Source organism: Coenobita brevimanus, chromosome 12 (assembly GCF_032717465.1).
Source record: "Coenobita brevimanus isolate Jiangsu-jjx chromosome 12, ASM3271746v2, whole genome shotgun sequence".
In the NCBI taxonomy this organism is placed as follows: Eukaryota; Metazoa; Arthropoda; class Malacostraca; order Decapoda; family Coenobitidae; genus Coenobita; species Coenobita brevimanus.
In genome coordinates this window covers 5,330,774-5,351,111 of record NC_136965.1, presented here as the reverse complement: position 1 = coordinate 5,351,111, position 20,338 = coordinate 5,330,774, and the positions used below count along the sequence as shown (strand labels likewise).

At 41.4% G+C, this 20,338-nt stretch overlaps 2 protein-coding genes across 2 annotated transcripts; one reads left to right on the top strand and one right to left on the bottom strand.

Moving 5' to 3' along the window:
* Positions 1–6,113: 6,113 nt before the first annotated feature.
* Positions 6,114–11,471, bottom strand: LOC145413416 (histone H2A-like). Its single transcript, XM_080283105.1, has 4 exons — positions 11,356–11,471; positions 9,219–9,395; positions 7,702–7,814; positions 6,114–7,054 (listed from the first exon to the last, which is right to left on the bottom strand). Exons 1-4 carry the CDS (start codon positions 11,375–11,377, stop codon positions 6,959–6,961), a joined length of 408 nt encoding a protein of 135 aa, XP_080139231.1. The 5' UTR covers positions 11,378–11,471; the 3' UTR covers positions 6,114–6,958.
* Positions 11,472–11,919: 448 nt separating this feature from the next.
* Positions 11,920–18,949, top strand: Alg7 (Alg7 dolichyl-phosphate N-acetylglucosaminephosphotransferase). Its single transcript, XM_080283098.1, has 7 exons — positions 11,920–11,990; positions 13,475–13,622; positions 13,735–13,938; positions 14,049–14,176; positions 15,194–15,425; positions 17,805–17,993; positions 18,599–18,949. Exons 1-7 carry the CDS (start codon positions 11,924–11,926, stop codon positions 18,888–18,890), a joined length of 1,260 nt encoding a protein of 419 aa, XP_080139224.1. The 5' UTR covers positions 11,920–11,923; the 3' UTR covers positions 18,891–18,949.
* Positions 18,950–20,338: the final 1,389 nt, after the last annotated feature.

The window sequence follows — 20,338 nt, the reverse complement described above, 5'->3', positions numbered from 1 at the left end:
GATGGCGGAACTTGCGCGGAGGAATACCACTATCTTTCTTTCATCACTTTACCCTTGGCTAACCTTTATTTATCTAAGCAAAATATTTATTTAATATATTTTTGCTGAGTGAGGTGGAGATGGCTGGAGTTTAATAAAGTTTGTGAAATAAGTACTGGTCAAGGACTACTTTTTGGTGCACTGGGTCTCTGCTCAGCTGACGGTATCATTTCCTGTGAAAAATAATTACAAGGATAAGAATGAGTCACTTGTAGTAACTTGTAAGAAACGGAAGTATATTTATTTAAGGAAAACGTAATATTTAAATGCCTCATGCCATCTTAAAGACTGAATCATATACTCGTGAAAATATTAAAAGATTTGTTTCCTATAAGCAGCGGGAAATTTAAAGTCTGATTCTGGCAATGCCTGCAGCAGCTACGTTCCGAAAAGATCTTTATGATCACAGAGCACAGCGAGTTAAATATCTGGGTGCACAGGAAAGAGTACACACACACACACACACTCACACACGAGTATATATATATATATATATATATATATATATATATATATATATATATATATATATATATATATGTGTGTGTGTGTGTGTGTGTGTGTGTGTGTGTGTGTGTGTATACTGTATATAGCTAACTTCTATTATATATGAGAAAACCTAGTTCGTCGACCGCATACCTGCGTCATCTAGCACCAACAGCCTATGCAGTGGACTGTATTCCCGCGTGATCTCATTAATAACAATTAATTCAGTAATCATTTCAGGTAACTTGAGATTTACAGACGCTCATCCTTCACAGGCCAGTCAAATGCATAATATTTGGTATTGTTATATCCACTCAAACCCAAGTCCGTTTCAGATCAAGCAAGCTATATATACGGCAGGTCTAATTAGATCCATTAGGGTCATTTAAATTCATTTAGTCCCACTTGGGTCATTTTAGTCTATTTAGGTCCACTCGGGTCAGTTAGAGTCATTTAGGTCCAGTTAGATCCACTCGGGTCAGATTAGAGTCATTTGGGTCCACTTAGGTATACTCTGGTCAGATTAGGATCATTTAGATCTATTTAGTTCCACTTGGTTCAAATCAAGGTCATTTAGTTCTATTCGGTTCAAATTAGGGTCATTTAGGTCCATTTAAGTCCAATTACCGGGGTCAGTTTATTTTTTGCTCATTCAGTCCCATCGCATTTTGCATCTTATTTTTTGAAATGCCCACCGCGGCGAGACAGCACAGGGACGTTGCGACACCCACCCCAGGAGGAGACCACGGAGGGGCTCTGAGGGCGAGCGCAATACCCAGGCAGTATGGGCCTATGTCCCCTACTACCTTGCGCCCCTATTCCCCGCAACGGACCCGGCAAGAACTACTCAGTTGTGGTGCATTACCCTCCAGCCGGACCAGCCCTCGCCAGGTTCGGGGTGGGGCTGATACTTCAGTCCCAGACAGTACCTAAGTGACTGACAGCCACTAGCTGCACTAGGCTCGAGATGGCCACTAGCCGCTTATTAGCTGCATCCCCCCCCCCCTGCAGAAACCATTGACGGCCACTAACCACACTTGGGGAGAGACGGCCACCACCCACTCTTCTTCTGCAGCTGCCTCTGGGAGCTGGACCTCGGTGATGGCCACAAGCTGCACCAGCAGGCAGGTGAAGGCCACTAGCCGCACTTCGTCAGCTGTTCCCTCCCCTCACAGGACCTCAATGACAGCCATTAGCTGCACCTGTGAGCATGTGATGGCCACTAGCCGCACCCAGCCCACAGTCCACTCCGAGAACAAGGCCAAGGTGATGGCCACTAGCCACGCCAGAGGACAGGTGGCGGCCACTAGCTGCGCCTCCCCTCGCAGGACCTCGGTAACGGCCACTGGCTGCACCTCGCCCTCAGTCCTGCCAAGAAGTCGGGCCCCAGTGATGAGGCTGCACCGACATGAAAGGGATGGCCACTAGCTGCCCTACCCCTGTTGCCCTTGGGACCTTGGCGACGGCCACTAGCTGCACCAGGGAGAGACCAGACACCACCTGTTTCTCGCCTCCCGTAACTTCCCCTCTGGAGGACGTCCCTTGCTTGGCCCACCCCTCCTGCGACCGATTGGGACGCCCCTCCTGTTCTTCCCACAGAGGCTGCCCCCAGGAGGAACTAAGCCTGGAGGAGGTCTGGCAAGGCCCCACTGTGATCCCAGGGGTACGAGCAATGCATCTGGCCCCCAGGCAAGACCATTTGCTGTTGGATTCCTGAAGGAGAGGATGCCGCAGACCACCCCTGACGGCAACCTGACCCGAGGGAGGTCGCAGTCCCTGGACTCCCTGAGGCGCCCCCAGAACCCAGGGGCGTGGCCTCCCCAGTCCCATTGGACGACGACCTCCTCCCTAGGGTGGGTACAAACAAGCGTGCCTACTCTCCCTATTCAGTCCCAGTCCTAAGGACCGAACTCCCCACCGAGGCCCCACTAGGAACGGGCCCCTCACCACGCTGCCCAGCACCCCATCCCGGACGACGTTGCACCTGAGAGTAGTCCCGTGCCCTCTAAGGGAAGGCACACCTGACGGGATCCTTCTCACACCTGGCTGACACCTACAGACAACCTGAGGTCTCAGCAGCCCTGAGAGTCCTCCAGTAGAGACAGTGCCTTTGAACTTGTATAGTGCAGTGTGTCTAATTTGTATTTACATTGTATTCGGTGCTGTGTGAACTTAAGATAATATACGTGTAAGGTTGGTTGACCCGAGTTTTTATGCCCTGTTCCATTCACAGTGTATTCTAGTTCCAGTCTCAAAAGAACCCCAGCTCAGCAGCTACTGTCTCTAAGGCGAGAAGTCGACCCAAAACACCTACAGTAGCATAACATTTTTGATACTTCCAAGTTTCTTTCTTCACCTCAAGGGAGAATTTTCGAACTGGAGGGGTTAGATATGGGTTTTAATTCTCATCAGTTAAGGAAGCTCCCTAACATTTCCTCCTTAATGCTTTTATGGGGGGATATTATCCTGTGTGTGTGGTGAAATTTAAGCATAGGACTGAGGGACACGGTTTCCTGTCCCACAGGCTTTGGTCTTGTCAGGCCACTGTCTCTGCTGGTGCAGCAGTGGCGTTGTACTGCTTGGGGGTATGCAGTGCCTCAGTGGGACCTTTTGGGCACTTGGCTGGAAGTGTCAGGTGACCGCTTTGAGAACTCCCTGTCAGGCGGCATGTCTTATTCTGTCCCTTGTTTCCTAAGGCTAGACACTCATATGAACATATTGCCCCTTATCTTAATGGATTGACATTTTCTTCAATATGGAGCAAAAAGGAGCAGTATTTCCAGGGCAGCAAGGGAGGAGATAGGTTGACCGTACGTCAGAGATCACCATAAGACGGTAGCTGGTACCCAGGAATCACACCCAAGATCTCTCAGTTGAGGATGGTTAAACTCACAGTATAGGAGGAGAAGACAGGTGAAATGCAAGACAGTGGTAGTAGATAGTGGTATGGTGTAGTTAGGAAAAGGGTAGGATATAAAAGGCACAAACTGAAAATGAAGATAGCAGCAGAGGAATGTGGTACAGTGTTTTAGAAGGAAAAGGACAGATACTATAGGACACGGCATACGCTGATGGCCTGCACAAAGTCTATATAATATGGACTGGGCCAGCAGTGTGCTCATCGATAGATACATTCCGTCACTCACAAAAATGGGCAAACATACTGTTAGTTGGGCTTTAAGTATTAATTATGGTTTTGTTAAGTTTTGTAAGAAATTTGAACCATTTATTTAATAAGCATATTCTTTATGATGAATTGCATCATATGGTTATGATCAGCACATATAAAGTACAGTACTTATATACAATATTTCAATAATTTTATTACTTTTTCTTTGTTCTGTACATTCCAAGTATTGAATCATGCTGAGACCTTTTTGCTCTTCTGGAAGGCCATACATATATATATATATATATATAGATAGATAGATAGATAGATGGATAGATGATATATATAATGTATATATATATATATATATATATATATATATATATCATCATCCGGACTCCCTTTCCCATCCTAGGGCAGGGTGAGGAGCAGCAATGTTCAGACAGCCCAAATTTGCCCAGTCCAATAGGCAACGCTTTCATTCACTCATCATTCAAGCCCCCGGAATCCTGGCTCTATCGGATATGCCAAACACATTCACCATATTCTGTAGCTTTACATAAACGTATCCAATATATATTTACAAGTTTTACCTGTTACTGCCATGCAGCCTACTCCAGGGTGCTGTAACAGTAGCTTTTTAATCCTCGGTGGGAAGGAATACACTATATAGGTTAAACAGTAGCACAGTATATCGTACCCTTCAGTTCAGTTGCTTTAATCTAGTTTAGCAGAACATTGCCGAGCGACAGGTGTAACTTTTACGAGGTGTGTGTGTGTCTATGTTAACAGTATAACAAACAGTTATAACCAATTTTAACCAGCTATTCCAGTTTAGCTCCTTGGACATAGAGTGTTGACCATCCAGGAAATCTCCAGTAGTTCCTTGTGATCATGAGGTTTTCAATATTCTTGCACCAACAACTTTGTTCTTCAGTTATTTCTTGTTTGTGAATGAACTTGTGCACAGCATGCAATTATGCAGTTGCTGAATTTGCAAAGCATCCATCCCCTGGTCCATGCATTCCATAGCACAAAACTCTGGTATGGGATATGTGTAATCATTGCAAGTCTGGTATGGCAGTCACATTACCCTTGGCCTACTTCCTGCCCTCTGCACCCCTTCAACACACTAGGCATACACTGTACAGCCAGGGCAGCAGCACCAACTGTGGTATGCCACCTTCCTCTGGTCAGAGCTCAACCACTATACTGATGAATCCTATAAATAGTTATTTCTGGATTTGACCTTTTTTGAACTTTATACCCAGGGGAGCCCCCAAAACAAAGCATTGCTCATACACCTTAGGTGTTAGGTATACTTTTAAAAATTTCAAGATTTTTATTATTGTAAGCTACACCAGTAGTACATTTATCACCTTCAAAGCCTTCCTCTACAGAATCTCCAAATAGGGGATGGCTAAGTCAAAACCACTTCGTGGGTACTGTCTGCACATACTACTATACCCTCTCCCTTGCAAGTGTATTCCTCCTCTCTCTTCTTTAATTAATCTCACCATTGCAAACTTTCTGTAGAACTTAATCTGTCCTCTTGTCGCTTTTTGATATTTCCTCCACAACCTACAAACTTCAATCCTCCTCTACCAATAGTTATATGCTGACAACCTGGCAACAACTTTACAACACTCCAGAAATCAGGAAGTAGCAGGCCACCTCTAAGTCAAACCTACTCTCATCAGAGCAATGGGTTACACAAAACTGAATGAATGCTTCACTCACAAAATCATGTCATTATCTTCATCCTAGATGGACAAGAAGCTCAAGAATATAGTTTCAGGCAGTCCACTAGATTCATGTCAAAATGAAGCTGGGGCCACATGAACTTAAATTTCAACATACAGTACAGCAATGCTCTTCAATACCTCATATTCTATGCCATTATAGTAGTTTTCCAGTTCACCAGTCAACACAATTCTAAATTTTTGTGCAAAATAACATTCATGTTGCTAATCATTTATTTAATCAAAAAATACTCTGAGTATAAAGAAAACTTAAATCTAGTTTCTGAGTATACATACATACATACATACCATGGAATGAATTAAACAAATTAGCAAAACAACTTATCTGAAGCCAGGCATCACAGGCTGAAACCTGGCATCTAATATAGATTACATGTAGTGCCGGCCGGGGCACATCAAATCACATTGAATGGACCAGGCCTAAAATTTTAATCATGAATAACACCTATGTAATTTTTGCAGGATTTGGGTTATGTCACCAAGAGTAATCATTTGTGTACTGTATACTAGTATGACATTGGTGTTATTGGTTTTAACATGAGAATGTTGAGTAAAGTGCATAAAATCCAGGAAAAGTAAACATGGCAGCAAAGTCTGTTTATGGAAAACCTAGCTTTGGCAGATTCTTCCTGTGGACTTTATACTGGTCAAAAATGTTAATTTTAGTGATTATCTATCAGTGTCTCAATGTGGAACGTAAAAAAAATGCCAAGAACATTGGCAGTAATGGTGCACAAACACTGTTGATTCAGGTTTGCCCTGGTGTGTTTACACCTCAATGGAGTGGACTTGGACCGACACAATAATCTCCTATTATTTGTTTACTGTTTAACCTGTACTTTGTAATACTGCACGCACACTTGCATTTATTAGTGAGTGTGCTTATGTTTCCCTTTTATAACCCTCAAATTATTTGTGAATCCTAAGATAACCAATGAGAAAAAGAATGAAAATTTAACAAGGTAGTCATACAATCTAAGGTAACTTCCATTCATGGATCATCATTATGTTTTACTGGCAATTTATAAGCAAGATTACTTCAAGGGATCTCAGTAGGCAAACAAATCTGCTAAATGTAATCTGAATGAAACTTGATAAACTGTAAGTAGTGTAACAGCAGTATTTAACAACAAATTAAGGTACTGATCCATGTCTGCCCTGGTGGGTTGTCCAACTAAACCCCAGGGTGTTGCATGAACCAGAATACAAAACAACATTAACATGGAAAGGAATGGTTATTTAATGTAACTTACACACATCAAAGTCTAAGTTATAAAAGTTTGTCGTTATGTGATCCAGTTTGCCCTGGCCAGAGCTACATATATTCCTGCAAACAGTACGGTATACTGTATTTACTTTATTCAAAGGCATCAGTAATTATGGAAATTTAATAATAACTACAATTACTTCCAAAAAAGTATTGAGTATAGTAATTTACTCATAGGCTTCAGTGGTAATTATGAACTATCCTTAATAACAATGATAAAAATGGGAAGTATGGGCTGGACAAAAGGGCCATGAGTATCAATGGAGGACAAAATTCAGTAGTGAGAGGATAAGTCTAATACTCTTGAGACTGAGATCCCAGTGAGGGTTTCTTACTGTCACCAGTCTTCTTTGGCAGCAAAACTGCTTGAATATTAGGTAAGACACCTCCCTGTAAGAAAACAATATTGAATATATGCATTAATTCATTATCACATAGCACAAAGACATTGAAAATTAGTGATACTTTCTTACTGAATATTCTGGGACATCTTGTATCTTATTTCTCAACAATTCAAGGAGTGAACAGAGTCCAGAAGCAGGAACAGGAAAGCACACAAATAAAACTATTAAGTGTACACAGCAAAATGAACACATATCCACTCACTCACTAATATATGTCTTCAAAATTCTTGGCTTCATTCTACAGATAACTGTCAACATGTTCATACTCTGACAGATCACACACCTGTCCATCATCCACACATACTCCACCTACCAACTTCTGTACTTCATCAATTCATTTGTTTCCTCAAAAATCATTATTCACACTCTCACATTCATTTATCATGTCCAGCCATTATCACCTCTGCCTTCCTTACCCTTTCATTTACAGTCTTTTAAATATAAATAATAAAAAAGCCAAATTCTAGACCTGTTCATTTTGAGATGTCTGGACACATTGCATTAAGACTGGTGGCTCTAAACATTTTCATGGCACTTCTGCATGACTAGCATCATATTCTAATGTTAACCCATTTTTCTGTGTCACCATTCATGATGATGATGTGGCACTTTACGTCCAAATCAGTGACTCACCTGGGCAATGGTTACTCCACTTAGAAGTTTGTTAAGCTCTTCATCATTCCTCACAGCCAGCTGGACATGCCTAGGAATGATCCTAGTCTTCTTGTTATCTCTTGCTGCATTACCTGAAGTACAAGGAACTCTAATACTGATGCACGTAGCCAAACGTCACAAAACATTTTTTATTTTTGGTTAAAGAATATACAGGCCGGTTAAGGTTCTACATACCTCACAAACTCTAAATCAAGATGGTTACTTGTAACTATAACAATATAAAATAAACCTTTTTGACTGAAATGCACAGTGCCTAACAATGAAAAGCTGGGCAAGGTAAATGACCAATTAATACAAGACATGTCCTCTTCAGTTCAGGCAAACATTTAAGTAGCTACCACAAACTGGGCATTTATTACACTGTGCAACTTAACTGCATCACAGAACTGTGAAGTCATTCCACAATCCTAAACTAGATAACACAGTACATGAAATCACAAAGTAAAGCCCTATCGCTATCATGATCCTTCCCTCAACAGATATCTGCAGGGAACTTAAAAAATTACTTTTGTTCATCAAGGCTATGCTGATAGGCCTGACACATCAAAGGTTTCCTTGATGTATTACACAGTCATGTCATTTAGCATTTTCAAATCTGATCATAGATATTTTTTTGCTATTCTTACACACTGATACATTTGATTATGTTCCATACAACCATTTTCTATTACATGAGTGCAATTGGTACCAATTACCAGTAACCACTGTTCTAAGTCACTTAGGAGTGGTGTTCCATTCATCAAACAGATTTCTTTACTGCTCTATCATGGTGTAGAAGCCTGGGGCCACACAGGTCTTTCCACATATTTAAGGTACTCTGTATTAATGGGTATATCCAGTTTTGGCCACAATCAAACCTGGGAGGTACTAAAGTGAGTGAAGTGTGGCTAAGTGCTTGGTAACTAGCCATAATCATCACCTTCAGGCAGGAAACATTCAGCAACAGGTAAACTGCCACAAGTCCAAGCTGAGACTAACTTGTTACGAATTTTATACCTTACATTTCTTTTTCCCCAATAGCTTTCAGTATATACTGGGAAGTAATTGGCCAGTTCTGGCACTTAGTTTACTTCTCAACCCATTGAAAACGAGTTGTACCATGGCTGACTCCAATCCAATTTCTTAAGATCCGTGGCATCACTTATGTGTAAGCATGTACTGTGAGTATATATGAAAGGTGAGTCACAAAAACATTTTTTACAGTCTTGCCCATAGTGTAACACTTTCTGGACCACCTTGAGAAATGCAACCATGCAGCTGAAGACAATGGTATGGCAGTAAAAGGAACCTTGAAAGAAGAAATATTGTTAGCTAAAGCTATATCTAACCTCTCCAGTTCAATGTTTCCCTTGTGTGGAATATGGTATCACTTACTGTTATTAATAATAATAGCAATAATACTAGCAACAATAATAATGAATAATATAAAAAAACAATGAGCTGTTACAGGTTGGAAAGGGTTAAAGAATACTGACCAGCCAGTTCCAAGACCTCAGCCGCCAGGTACTCCATGACAGCCGCCAGGTAGACAGGTGCTCCGGCCCCCACACGCTCAGCATAATTGCCCTTCCTCAGCAGCCTGTGGATGCGGCCTACTGGGAACTGTAGTCCGGCACGACTAGATCGAGACTTGGCCTTGGCCTTAGTCTTACCTGGAAGAATGAAGTGAGGTCAGACATATCTACTCTACAATGGATTCTCAAATTTTTGTCACCACCATCATTTTTCCCACCTAAGGATGCAGTGTGGTACTTGTGAAAAAAACACACTCACAAGGGGTGGGGGGGGGAGGGGGAACTAATCCACAACTTGATTTTAACACTAGGCTGGATGTCAGATATACTGGTACTTGACCATACTTTGCATTTTTAACTTCCTGAATACTTAACATCAAAACCTATTTAACTTTTTTTTTTTTTTAAATGTATCCGACTCTGGGCAAAGGCTTCAGGGCCTATTTCTTGGGGGCAGTGACCTATCCCAAGGCCCGGTAGTCCTCCTACATCTCCACATGTCACCACTTTGGTGCTAACACCCACCATCCATGCTGAATACATGCTAGGGGTGTCTCATACAGGACTGGTGTACTGGTATTAGCGGGGGTATTTTTACGACATGTCGGCGGGTCATCTGGTAGATCAGGAAAGACTGCTTTTAGGAAATTCAAATCCTTAAACTGTTCCCTGCCCCAGTCAGGATTCGATCCTGGGTCCGTTAGGACAGCAGGCCGCCTCTCTACCGATTCAGCCACCGCATTCCCCACGTTTTGGAAAAGTCAATTAAACTAGCTAGAATTACTATCTACAACTACCGATGGGTTAAAGTAACGGGACAGCTGGAAATAATTATCTATTTATCTACAGTCAAACACCACAATCCCGTTTATCTCTAATAAGCCTCCCCAAGCTGAATAAACTCTAGAAATAAAAAAGTGCAAGTTAAAGGTTTTAGAGCCAGACAATTGGTACACTAATGAAAGACATGTGAAGAGAAAGGGGTTAACAGTCCTGAACAAAGGGAGGGACTTTATATTGAGATAAACACTGAGTCAGCTTAATCCCCTGAACCTGGTGGTGCATTATACAAATTCATTCCTGCTACCTCCACACTGGTGCTGGATGGGATGCAATCAATGTGGTAGCCCCTCACCTAAAGTACTTCCCTATCTCCCAAAAGGAGGATGGTTGACTGCAAGAGAAGGGCAACTTAACCCGGGTTCACACTTTGGCAAAGCCAATGGTCATAACTACAACTTCTATACTAGTTAATTAAGCATATGAGATGCTTTTAAAAAAGGTCTATTTTTACCTTTTCATTTTCATCTGCACGATGGAAAACTACAGCTGAAAAATTTCTACTCATATGCAACAAATGTGTATAAATTTTTTAGAATGATCAACCATAAATTACATATTCTAAATTCCCAATATTAAATTTCCAGTATTCCATTCTGAGCCGAAGTAAACTACTGCAATCCCCTCACCAAGGTTAGGACTGCAGTGGCCTACAGTGCAGTATGAGGCTTTCAATTTTATTAGGTTTGTTATACTGTGTACAATGTTCATAAACATGGCTCCACATCTAACCCAAATAATTAACAATATATGCAAGGGACTAATATAACAACTATAACTAACCATTGCATCATGGCCAAACAAAATGATCTAGAAAAAATGGAAACTTCCACGACTGGTAATTCCAATAGACCGGCCCTTTTTACGTCCTACAAAATTATGATGTGCTCCTTTGGCGATTCATGAGTACAACTCCTCTTCTCTAATTAGCTACGTAATCTAATTTTAGCAAATAATGAAGAATTTGGATTGTATGTGCTGTTATTACTGAATAGTAACACAAATCCTATAATTATATATTTTTCGTTACAAAAGGTAATGAAAATTGGACCAACAGCTTAGAGTTGTAATCTGTGATTATCCTAGACACCATCACACTATACAGACATTAATATCCATAAAAGTAACAAAGGGGTAGTTCCCTTTGAACCTGGCGCCATGAAGGGCACACTGAGGCTATTATTATCTAACACCGCATTGATCCAATTCACACCATGATAGGCAGGACACAGCACAAACACTACACACAGACACTCACCACCTCCGGCACGTCCTGACATATTAGCGAATAACTTGATGAATTGAAAAGCGTGACACCAAACTATGTAAGCGAGGTGCACGTCGGGTGGCGGTGTACTCAGCTATCTCCTCCACGTTGACCAATCCCAGACGCCCTTCTTGGCGCCAAGTTTCAAGAGGAGGCAATGAGATCAAAGCATTTTTTAAAAGCTTTTATTAGACTGCCTTTTTATGCACAGAAATATCGGATAAAATTAGTAGTTAAGAAAAAATACAAATTTTTCTTTAATTTGGTTGATTATGGTAATTCAATAATTAGTTCATAACATTGTTGAAAACCTGTTATAAATGATAATGAATTTGATATATCAATATAATGTGCCAGTATGATAATAAAACAGAAAAGATGAAAGAATTATTAATCCCCTAATTTTGCCCGGGGCGTAATTTTGTAAACAAAACTTTAGCCCTGTAACAGTCCGATGAAATAAGTGTAATAATTACCCTTTATGCAGACCTTGATGACAAATATCTATTAGATTTAGGATCAATGTGGATGAAGGACTGCTGTATGCCGAATCGACGTGATGTATACGGTGACCATGGTGATAGAGGAGATGTCAGCAGCGGTGGCCACCGTTGCTAATGACCTCGGTAACTAATTAGCACATTAAGTATACAGTACCTTATTTATTATTTTTTATGTCTCTACAACCCTATAGGTACTGTTGTGCTGTATACATTCTCATTAGGCGAAATCCAGCTTATATACAAATATTTGGCTAATACACTTGAATTTGTTAAGCTTGATTGAAACTTAAGGAGTGGAACTTAATGACAGCAGTAACGTTTCGCAGTTTAATGATATTATTGAGAGGACATATAATGGCTAGTGCCAGACAATGCCCAGGTTAGTTCGGGAGTGGGCTAAGATTAAATATTTTACAGTAATTGCATTTTAAAAGGTTATTTAAAAAGACATGAGATTCATTATATGGTGGGAGGGATGTTGTAATAATACATTTACAGTATAATGGATTTAGGTTAATTAATACTGGTTTCATGCTAGTATTCTACTCATATCCCATACAGTATATTTCCAAAATCTGTCAAGTTTGCGTTTTAATTGGTTTCCACCAGGTTCTCAAGAGGACTGTTCTAGGGCTGTCTGTGCAAATGCTCCTTGTCATTTGTAGTGTGTCTAAGTTGTCAAAATTTCAAGACATATAGTAATAATGTGGGGTGTAGCCAGTGCCTTGTATTTTATATGCATCTTGCCATATGCAGTGTGCTTCTTTTGTCTCCTAGTTTGTCATATGCCATTTAGTTAAGAAAAAAAAAAGAAAGCTCCATTGTTAATTCTGAGTTAGAATTTTAAACGTCTATAAGGTCTCTTCTTTCTCATATCTAACATCTATATATCTACAATATCTGTAGCCAGATGCCATAATCCTCTAAAGGGTGACCATTTGTCTCTGAGTTACCTAATTGTTTTACAGGGAGGGGCACTAACTATCCACCAACCCACTTGTTAACACATCTGTCTATCTATCTATCTATTGCCAGACACCATAATCCCGTAAAGGGTGGCCATTTGACACTGGGTTAGGTGTTTTACAGGGAGGGGCACCAACCCTCCACCAATCCACTTGTTGACATGTAGAGAGCATGTATGGTTTGGTTATATGGTTACCACCCAGCGCTGTAAATGGTTTCTTGGCTTATGGGTGGGTAATACCTAACATACGTTCATGGAAGTGACATTATATTCCACCTTAAGGAATCCCCATATTGGAGTTGACTGTAGTACAACTGATGTTTTCTATGGACTGGAAGTTAAACCAAGTCCCAAAACCAGGTAATTACTTCCCAATAGTTGCAGGAAACTGTCGGGAACAAAAAAATTGAGATGTATTTAGGATTTGTACCCATGTGAGTCCCAACTATGGCTCATGCACTGTCACTAGAGAAGGATCATGCAGCTTATTGCTTCCTGCCAAAGAGCGATGATTGTGTGGCTAATTACCAAGCTTGTAGCCATTTTTCACTCCCAGGGTTGATAGTAGCCACCCATGATGATGATGATAATGCTGATGATGATGATGTACACAGTGCCTAATTTGGCTTTTGTCTTGCAGGAATGGTGTTGCCTCTAGCCTTCAGCTTTGTAATGTCTGTGGTGGGAGCAGTGGTGGTGGTTCGAACAATCCCACATATGTCCGCAATGTTCATACAGGCAGGATTGTTTGGCCGTGACCTCTGCAAATCAGACAAAGCTACAAGAGTGTAAGGATGGTGTTATTCTCTACTTGTGTGTGTGAATTTGTACTTTATTTGTTTATTATGCTACACGTCCCTCTTTCTCAGACATTAACAACTAACCCACGCTCCTCCACAGGCCAGAGTCAATGGGTCTGGTGAGTGGATGCGTGTTCCTCATGTGTATGTTCCTGTTTCTCGGGGTGGCATTTGGTGAGCATTTCCTCCAGCCTTCTGCTGCCTTCCCACATGCAGCCTTCTCAGAGTACCTCACTTCCCTCCTGTGTATATGCTGTATGCTGCTACTGGGATTTGCTGATGATGTGCTGAATTTGAAGTGGAGGTGAGTGGACAGAAGGGAGAGAGGAAGAGCAGGGATTTTTCTGTCATAAATGCTTAAAAGTTATGGTAAGAATGATGTGCTGAATCATGATGATAATGGTTGTTGTGCAGGTATAAGCTGTTGATGCCAACCCTGGCCTCACTGCCACTACTGATGGTTTACTACGTCAACCTGGGCTCCACCACAGTCGTCATGCCAAAGTTTATCAGACCATGGATAGGACTGACACTTAATATTGGTGAGTTACATTTATGGTTCACAATTTTCACGCAATATTGATGAGTCAGTGACATTACTTGCTGATGGGGTTTTAAGTGTTGGTGGGTTATAGTTGTCACTGATATGATATACTTTACCCAGTACAGTATTGGTGACTCATAGGATACCGTATATACAATACATGTGTACAGTACTCTACTCAGTATTGGTGGGTCATAGTTGTCATTCATAGGCTATAGAGTACTCGGTAAACTTAGGTCGTGTTTGTGTTATTAACTTCTGCTTAGTGTGACAGTAGGGTTGGGCCAGGTTAGGCTGCTCATTTTCAGACTTAACTGAGAGTAAACGTTGCTTGCAAGCATTGATCACTCACTTTTAAGTAACAGATACTGTATAGATAGCATACAAAATCCTGTGAATGTACCAAACTAACAGAAATAACAGGATGAGGTTGTAAGGAGCCTGCATAACCAACAAGAACTTGGTTCCTGGGTTCACAGCATGAAGAATTAGGGAAGCTTCAAAGCATCTCACTCTTATCAGTTTATTTCTGTATATATCTTAGTATATTAATATGTTCTTGTAAATTACCTATACAATCTTTATCAAGATTAAAGAAATGTAAGTGATGTACGGGAGAATATGAAAGTGCAGAGCAGAAAATAAATTAAGGAAAAGTTGCTAGAAAGCATCCTTAGTTGACAATAAACAATATGATACGAATTATACGATTTAATGCATATGATTTTATCCAGCTTAGGACAAACCTTTAGTAGCTAAGGGGTTGATGACAGTTGTATCTAACTCAAGAAGTTCAAAAAGTCTTCTCTAAGATGTATAAATTCATCCGGTGATCACGAGAATGAAATACAGAATTTAAAAAATTTGATTCTAGGGGTTAAAGGTGACAGTAGGAACACTTTTTAGTCACCAGTGACTCACTCACCTGAATAAAATCATCTGGCATTAGCTGGAATCGAATATCAGAGATGTCACAATCATGAGAGGTTTAATACTCGTACATTTACTCCTTCAGGTGTGTTGTATTACCTATACATAGCAATGCTGGCTGTGTTTTGCACCAATACTATCAACATCTATGCTGGCATTAATGGACTGGAGAGTGGGCAGGCAGTGGTGGTTGGGGCATCAGTGGCAGCATTCAATATTTTTGAATTGAATGGGTATCAGGCTGCACAACACTGCTTCTCACTATGTCACCTGTTACCTTTCACTGCTACATCATTAGCACTGTTCTACTACAACAGGTACAGTATACCAATACACCAGTCCTGTATGAGACAGCCCTAGCATGTATTCAATATGGACGGTGGGTGTTAGCACCGAAGTGGTGACATGTAGAGGTGTACGACATGTAGGAGGACTACTGGGCATTGGGAGCAGGCTGAGAAGCCTATGCCCAGAGTCTATCTATCTATCTATCTATCTATTGCCAGACGCCTCAATCCCGTTTGGGGTGGCCACAAACAAATCGCCTCCAAGTCGCCCTGTCCCCCGCCATTTCACTGCCCTGCTCCCAACTCACACCCCCCTCTCTCACATACCTCTCCACCCCATCCCTCCATCTCATCCTCGGCCTCCCTATCCCTCTTCCCCCCTCCACCTCACTCACATACACTCTCTTCGTCAGTCTTTCACCCTCCATCCTCTCCACATGGCCAAACCACCTGAGTGTGTTCCTCATAACGCTTCCTATCACATCCACATCCACACCACAATGCTCCTTTATATCCTCATTCGTCAGTCTGTCTCTCCACGTGACTCCACAGGCTCCTCTTAAATAACTCATTTCCACTGCTCTCACTCGTGACTTGTGTCCTTCCAACAATGTCCAAGCTTCACTTCCGTATGTTAGAGTTGGTATCACAATAATGTCATGTAGTATTGTGATCCCTACCCTGACGTATGGAAGCGAGGCGTGGACCTTGCAAGAGGGGAACAAGTCAAGAGTGAGAGCAGTGGAAATGAGTTACTTGAGAGGAGCATGTGGAGTGACATGGAGGAACAGGTTGACGAATGAAGAAGTGAAGGAACGTTGTGGGGTAGATGTGGATGTGGTTGAAAAGATTAGGAGAAATACACTGAGGTGGTTTGGACATGTGGAGAGGATGGAGAATGAAAGACTGACTAAGAGGGTGTATGTAGGTGAGGTGGAGGGAGGGAGAGGGAGGGGTAGACCGAGGATGAGGTGGAGGGATGGAGTTGAGAGGTATATGAGGGAGGGGGGGGTGAGTTGGGGGGAGGGGAGTCAAATGGTGGGTGACAGAGTGACTTGGAGGCGTTTTGTCTGCAGCCACCCTTTGCGGGATTAGGGCGTCGGGCTATAGATAGATAGATAGATAGTAACTTTTTCACTTCCATGCTCACTTCCCTGTTTCTTATCACTGCTTTCAAAGAACCAGCAACTTTTCTTCCCTGCTGTACCCTTTCAAGCACTTCACCCTCCAAACCTCCATCCTTACTCATCACACTACCCAAGTACTTAAACGTACTCACATTTTCCAATTCCTCACCATCAAGCCTCCCTGTACATTCACTAACTTCACCTCTCTCAAAGACCATCACTTTACTCTTCTCGACAGTACATTCACCATTAGATTCCGTTTCTTACACACTCTCTCAAACTCATCCACCAAGCCTTGCAGCTCCCCTTCGTCTTCACTCAACAACACAGTATCATCTGCAAACAACAGTACAGGGAGTTTCCAAACACTATCCTCTCACCAGGGCCACTCCAACATCCACTACCCTACCTTGTACCTCTTTTATTACCCCATCCATGTACAGATTGAACAACCATGGAGACATGACACATCCCTGTTTCAAACCAACTTTCAAAGAGAAAAATTCACTTAGTTCACCATGCCCAGAGTCGAGCACATTAAAAAAAAAAAAAAAAAAAAAAAAAAAAAAAAAAAGTCAGTCACACTGCTTTTCTTATTCTCCTTGTGTTAGTATGGTAGAAAGTAAGGTAGGTGTCACCTTTTACCTTCTTTGCCACGTGACTGACACTTTACAGCAGGTTCAGTATACTAGTCTCCATCACTCTGCACTACTGTAATATGTACCAGTCTATCCCACTGTATTACTTTTCTTATTCTTGTTAGTATGGTAAGTTAAGTTCATCTGCCTTAACTAGGCATAGATGTTTGTCCTTTTGCAGTTTATATCCCATAATTCAGTGAGAGAATAAGACAATACTAAAGTTCTACATCATCCCCATACCATTTCCTTGTGGCTAGTGTTTTTTTTTTAGTGTTAATCTAATGTTACAGCTCTGCATTAAAGTTGGAGAGATGACAATTTTATGCCAAGTTAAAGTGAACAGAGTATAGTATGATATGTCTGGCTGTGTCACCTGTTACCTCTCACTACCATTTCTCTGTCATTGTTCTACATCAAGAACAGGTATGGTAATAGATTCCTTCATACTGTTCTATCATTTACTCTTACAGTTAATTGTAGGAGCAAAGATAGTTTTATGTGGAAAAGGGGGACACAGTGATGATGGATATTTAATATGGTAAGGAGGTAAAAAAGAAATGTGTAAATGTGGTGAGAAGAGGAAGATGGATGTAGATGAAGATGATGGATGTTTGAATGATTTTATAAACTTCCACCTTCAGGTACCCAGCCAAGGTGTTTGTGGGGGATACATTTACCTACTTTGCTGGGATGACATTTGCAGTGGTGGCCATCATTGGACACTTCAGCAAGACAGTACTTCTCTTCTTCATGCCACAGATCTTCAACTTTCTGTACTCACTTCCACAGCTGTTCAGACTTGTGCCTTGCCCAAGACATCGCTTGCCCAGGTGGGTTGAGTAGTCGTTTAAATAACTTTAATTCCTTCGGTCTGATGGAGCCATTTTCTTCTCTCTCCTTTTTTTCTTACCATTTCCTCTTGCTGCCTCGAGATGGGTTTATTCAGCGTAGGGAAGACCTCCTGTAGTGAAAGAGTTAATGGAATCTCTGTTTAACCCCTTTAATTTGAAGTCTTTTTCAGCCTCCAGCCCATCAGGTTTATGTCTAGTTAAGCCTGGGGTCAAAACAACAACAGCAAAATTTTATAACTGCAAGCATCCCAGAAGTTGTAAGTGGGGAAGTCCTGTATTATTATTGCCCCTCAAACCACGTAACACTTACTGTACTCACCTCACACACCCCACTCTTACAGCATGGACAGTCTTTCAAGACAACTTCAACAAAAGATCTCTGGGAACACTTGACCGAAGTAGCAGGTAATCTGCAGTCCATCAAGTTCATATCTATGTGAGCTTCGGATCACAGTAATATTAACAACAACTGTTCAATCCTTCTCGTCTGTCTACCAGTATCGTACTTTTCTCTCATCTTTGTGTCTTGGACTATAGCTACAGTGAAAAGTAGGACAGAGATAATGGTAATGAATTTCTTCTAGGTATGATGACAAACTGGACAGATTAGAAGCGAGTGAGGCAGAGATTGATGAAAAGGAGATACGGTGGTGGATGCTGGCTGTGCTAAGGATATTGAACCGTCTGAAGCTTGTGCAACTCCGGCAGGGCTCAGGAAAGCTCTTCATCAATAACCTCACTCTGATCAACTTGACTCTCATCTGGATGGGACCAAGACATGAAAGGTCACTGGTTCACATCCTTTTGGCAATACAGGTTTTGTCATCAATCCTGGCTTTTGTCATTCGCTATCCCTTGGCATACCTCTTCTACTGACACCAGAACTGAATGGTTTTTTATATGTTGTATATCTTGTATATCTTCTGTCTTTCTTTCCTTCACTCTTTTCTCTTCCTTCTGCCTTTGGGTGACTCTACACTGAGTGACAAGCCAAATGGTTTCCTGTACACCAGGAAACCATTTCCATGCTAGGTGGCAACCATATAACCAAATTATGGCACCTGGTGGTTTAGTGGGTAATTAAAGTGCTCCAGTTGGATTGAGCCTGTGCAGGTTTATGTGCAAGGAATGGTTGGGATTTATTGCTCACATAATGCCACTCAGGGATGAGTGAGCCTAGTCACTCTCATCTTAAATGTCAGGACCAACTTGCCTTGCCCTGAGCTCCTATGCCCCTCATAGGGCAGCATAGGATTGGATGATGGATGGATGTATATGGTTTTATAGTTTTCATAGCACATCTTCCCCAACAGTTTATTCTGCACCTCACACCTCACTATCCTCTTATATATTGTTCATGCAGACTACTTCAGTATTAAAGTGATAAATAACATGCAAGAGAGTATTAAAGCATAACAAATAAATCATCAAGGAAGAAGTGCACCAAACCCTTGTAGCCACTTGAAGTTTAGTCTGTTTTGGCATGTAAGAGAAGGAGTTGGAAAAGAATAGGGCTGAGTTTCTTCCCGACTAGTTTCGCCTATCGCTTCTTCACTTCCCCTGAAAAAATGGTAAGCGAAACTCATCTGGAACAAGCTCACCTCTTTTCACCAATGCTTTGTTTACTTCCTTCCCTTTTTGCTTTTCTTCTCACAGTATTTTGCTGATCGGAGTGCCTGTTATCAGATGAATATTAAGGAGTCATAAATATGAAGGTTACATCCTTGAGGTGGAATCAGGTTTCAGGGGGCTTGATTGGTGAGTGAAAGGAAGTGTGGTCTATTTTACTAAGCATGCTGTTAATTTGGTTTCTGATTCCCTCCCCCTCCCCCTCTTGAATCCTGCCTTACCTTAGTTTTAGTTGGGAAAAGAATTGAGGATGATGATGATGAGCTAGATTCATCTACTGCATGCAGAAACTGTGATTTGCTTTTCCAGAAGAAAAGAGACATGGACAGATCAAGCACTTTCCTCTCCTTTTCTGTCCTGCCAAACAATCTTTGATGAAAATTATCATGTAAACATGATTAATTTTTGCAGGAAGGACAAGAGACGAATAGTGTCAATTCTTCATGTCTTGTATTCTTTGCAGAAAATCTTGAGTTGTTAGAGGGATATGTCTGTAAGGTTAGTTTATGCAGTTCCCAGTTACCCAGGTCACCACCTGGTGGACCTCTTTTTCTGACTCATGGGCTCATGTATTTTTTTTTCTCACTGAGTTTTGCCTTTTGCATCTTTCTCTTTTAATATCGTCAACCAAAAGATGTCATTTATTGGCAGCGCTGAAGGTGTAGCTATTGTGATCGTATCCATTTCTCTGCATG

What these genes read in the sequence shown, in the direction of transcription:
- LOC145413416 (XM_080283105.1), bottom strand. Translation starts at nt 11,377, where the DNA reads ATGTCAGGACGTGCCGGAGGTG. An exon ending in GTCAGGACGTGCCGGAGGTG is followed by an intron (nt 9,396 to 11,355) that starts GTGAGTGTCTGT and finishes TCATTCTTCCAG; the next exon opens with GTAAGACTAAGGCCAAGGCC. An exon ending in GTGGAGTAACCATTGCCCAG is followed by an intron (nt 7,055 to 7,701) that starts GTGAGTCACTGA and finishes GTTTTCTTACAG; the next exon opens with GGAGGTGTCTTACCTAATAT.
- Alg7 (XM_080283098.1), top strand. Translation starts at nt 11,924, where the DNA reads ATGTATACGGTGACCATGGTGATAGAGGAGATGTCAGCAGCGGTGGCC. An exon ending in CACCGTTGCTAATGACCTCG is followed by an intron (nt 11,991 to 13,474) that starts GTAACTAATTAG and finishes TTTGTCTTGCAG; the next exon opens with GAATGGTGTTGCCTCTAGCC. An exon ending in CCAAGACATCGCTTGCCCAG is followed by an intron (nt 17,994 to 18,598) that starts GTGGGTTGAGTA and finishes AATTTCTTCTAG; the next exon opens with GTATGATGACAAACTGGACA.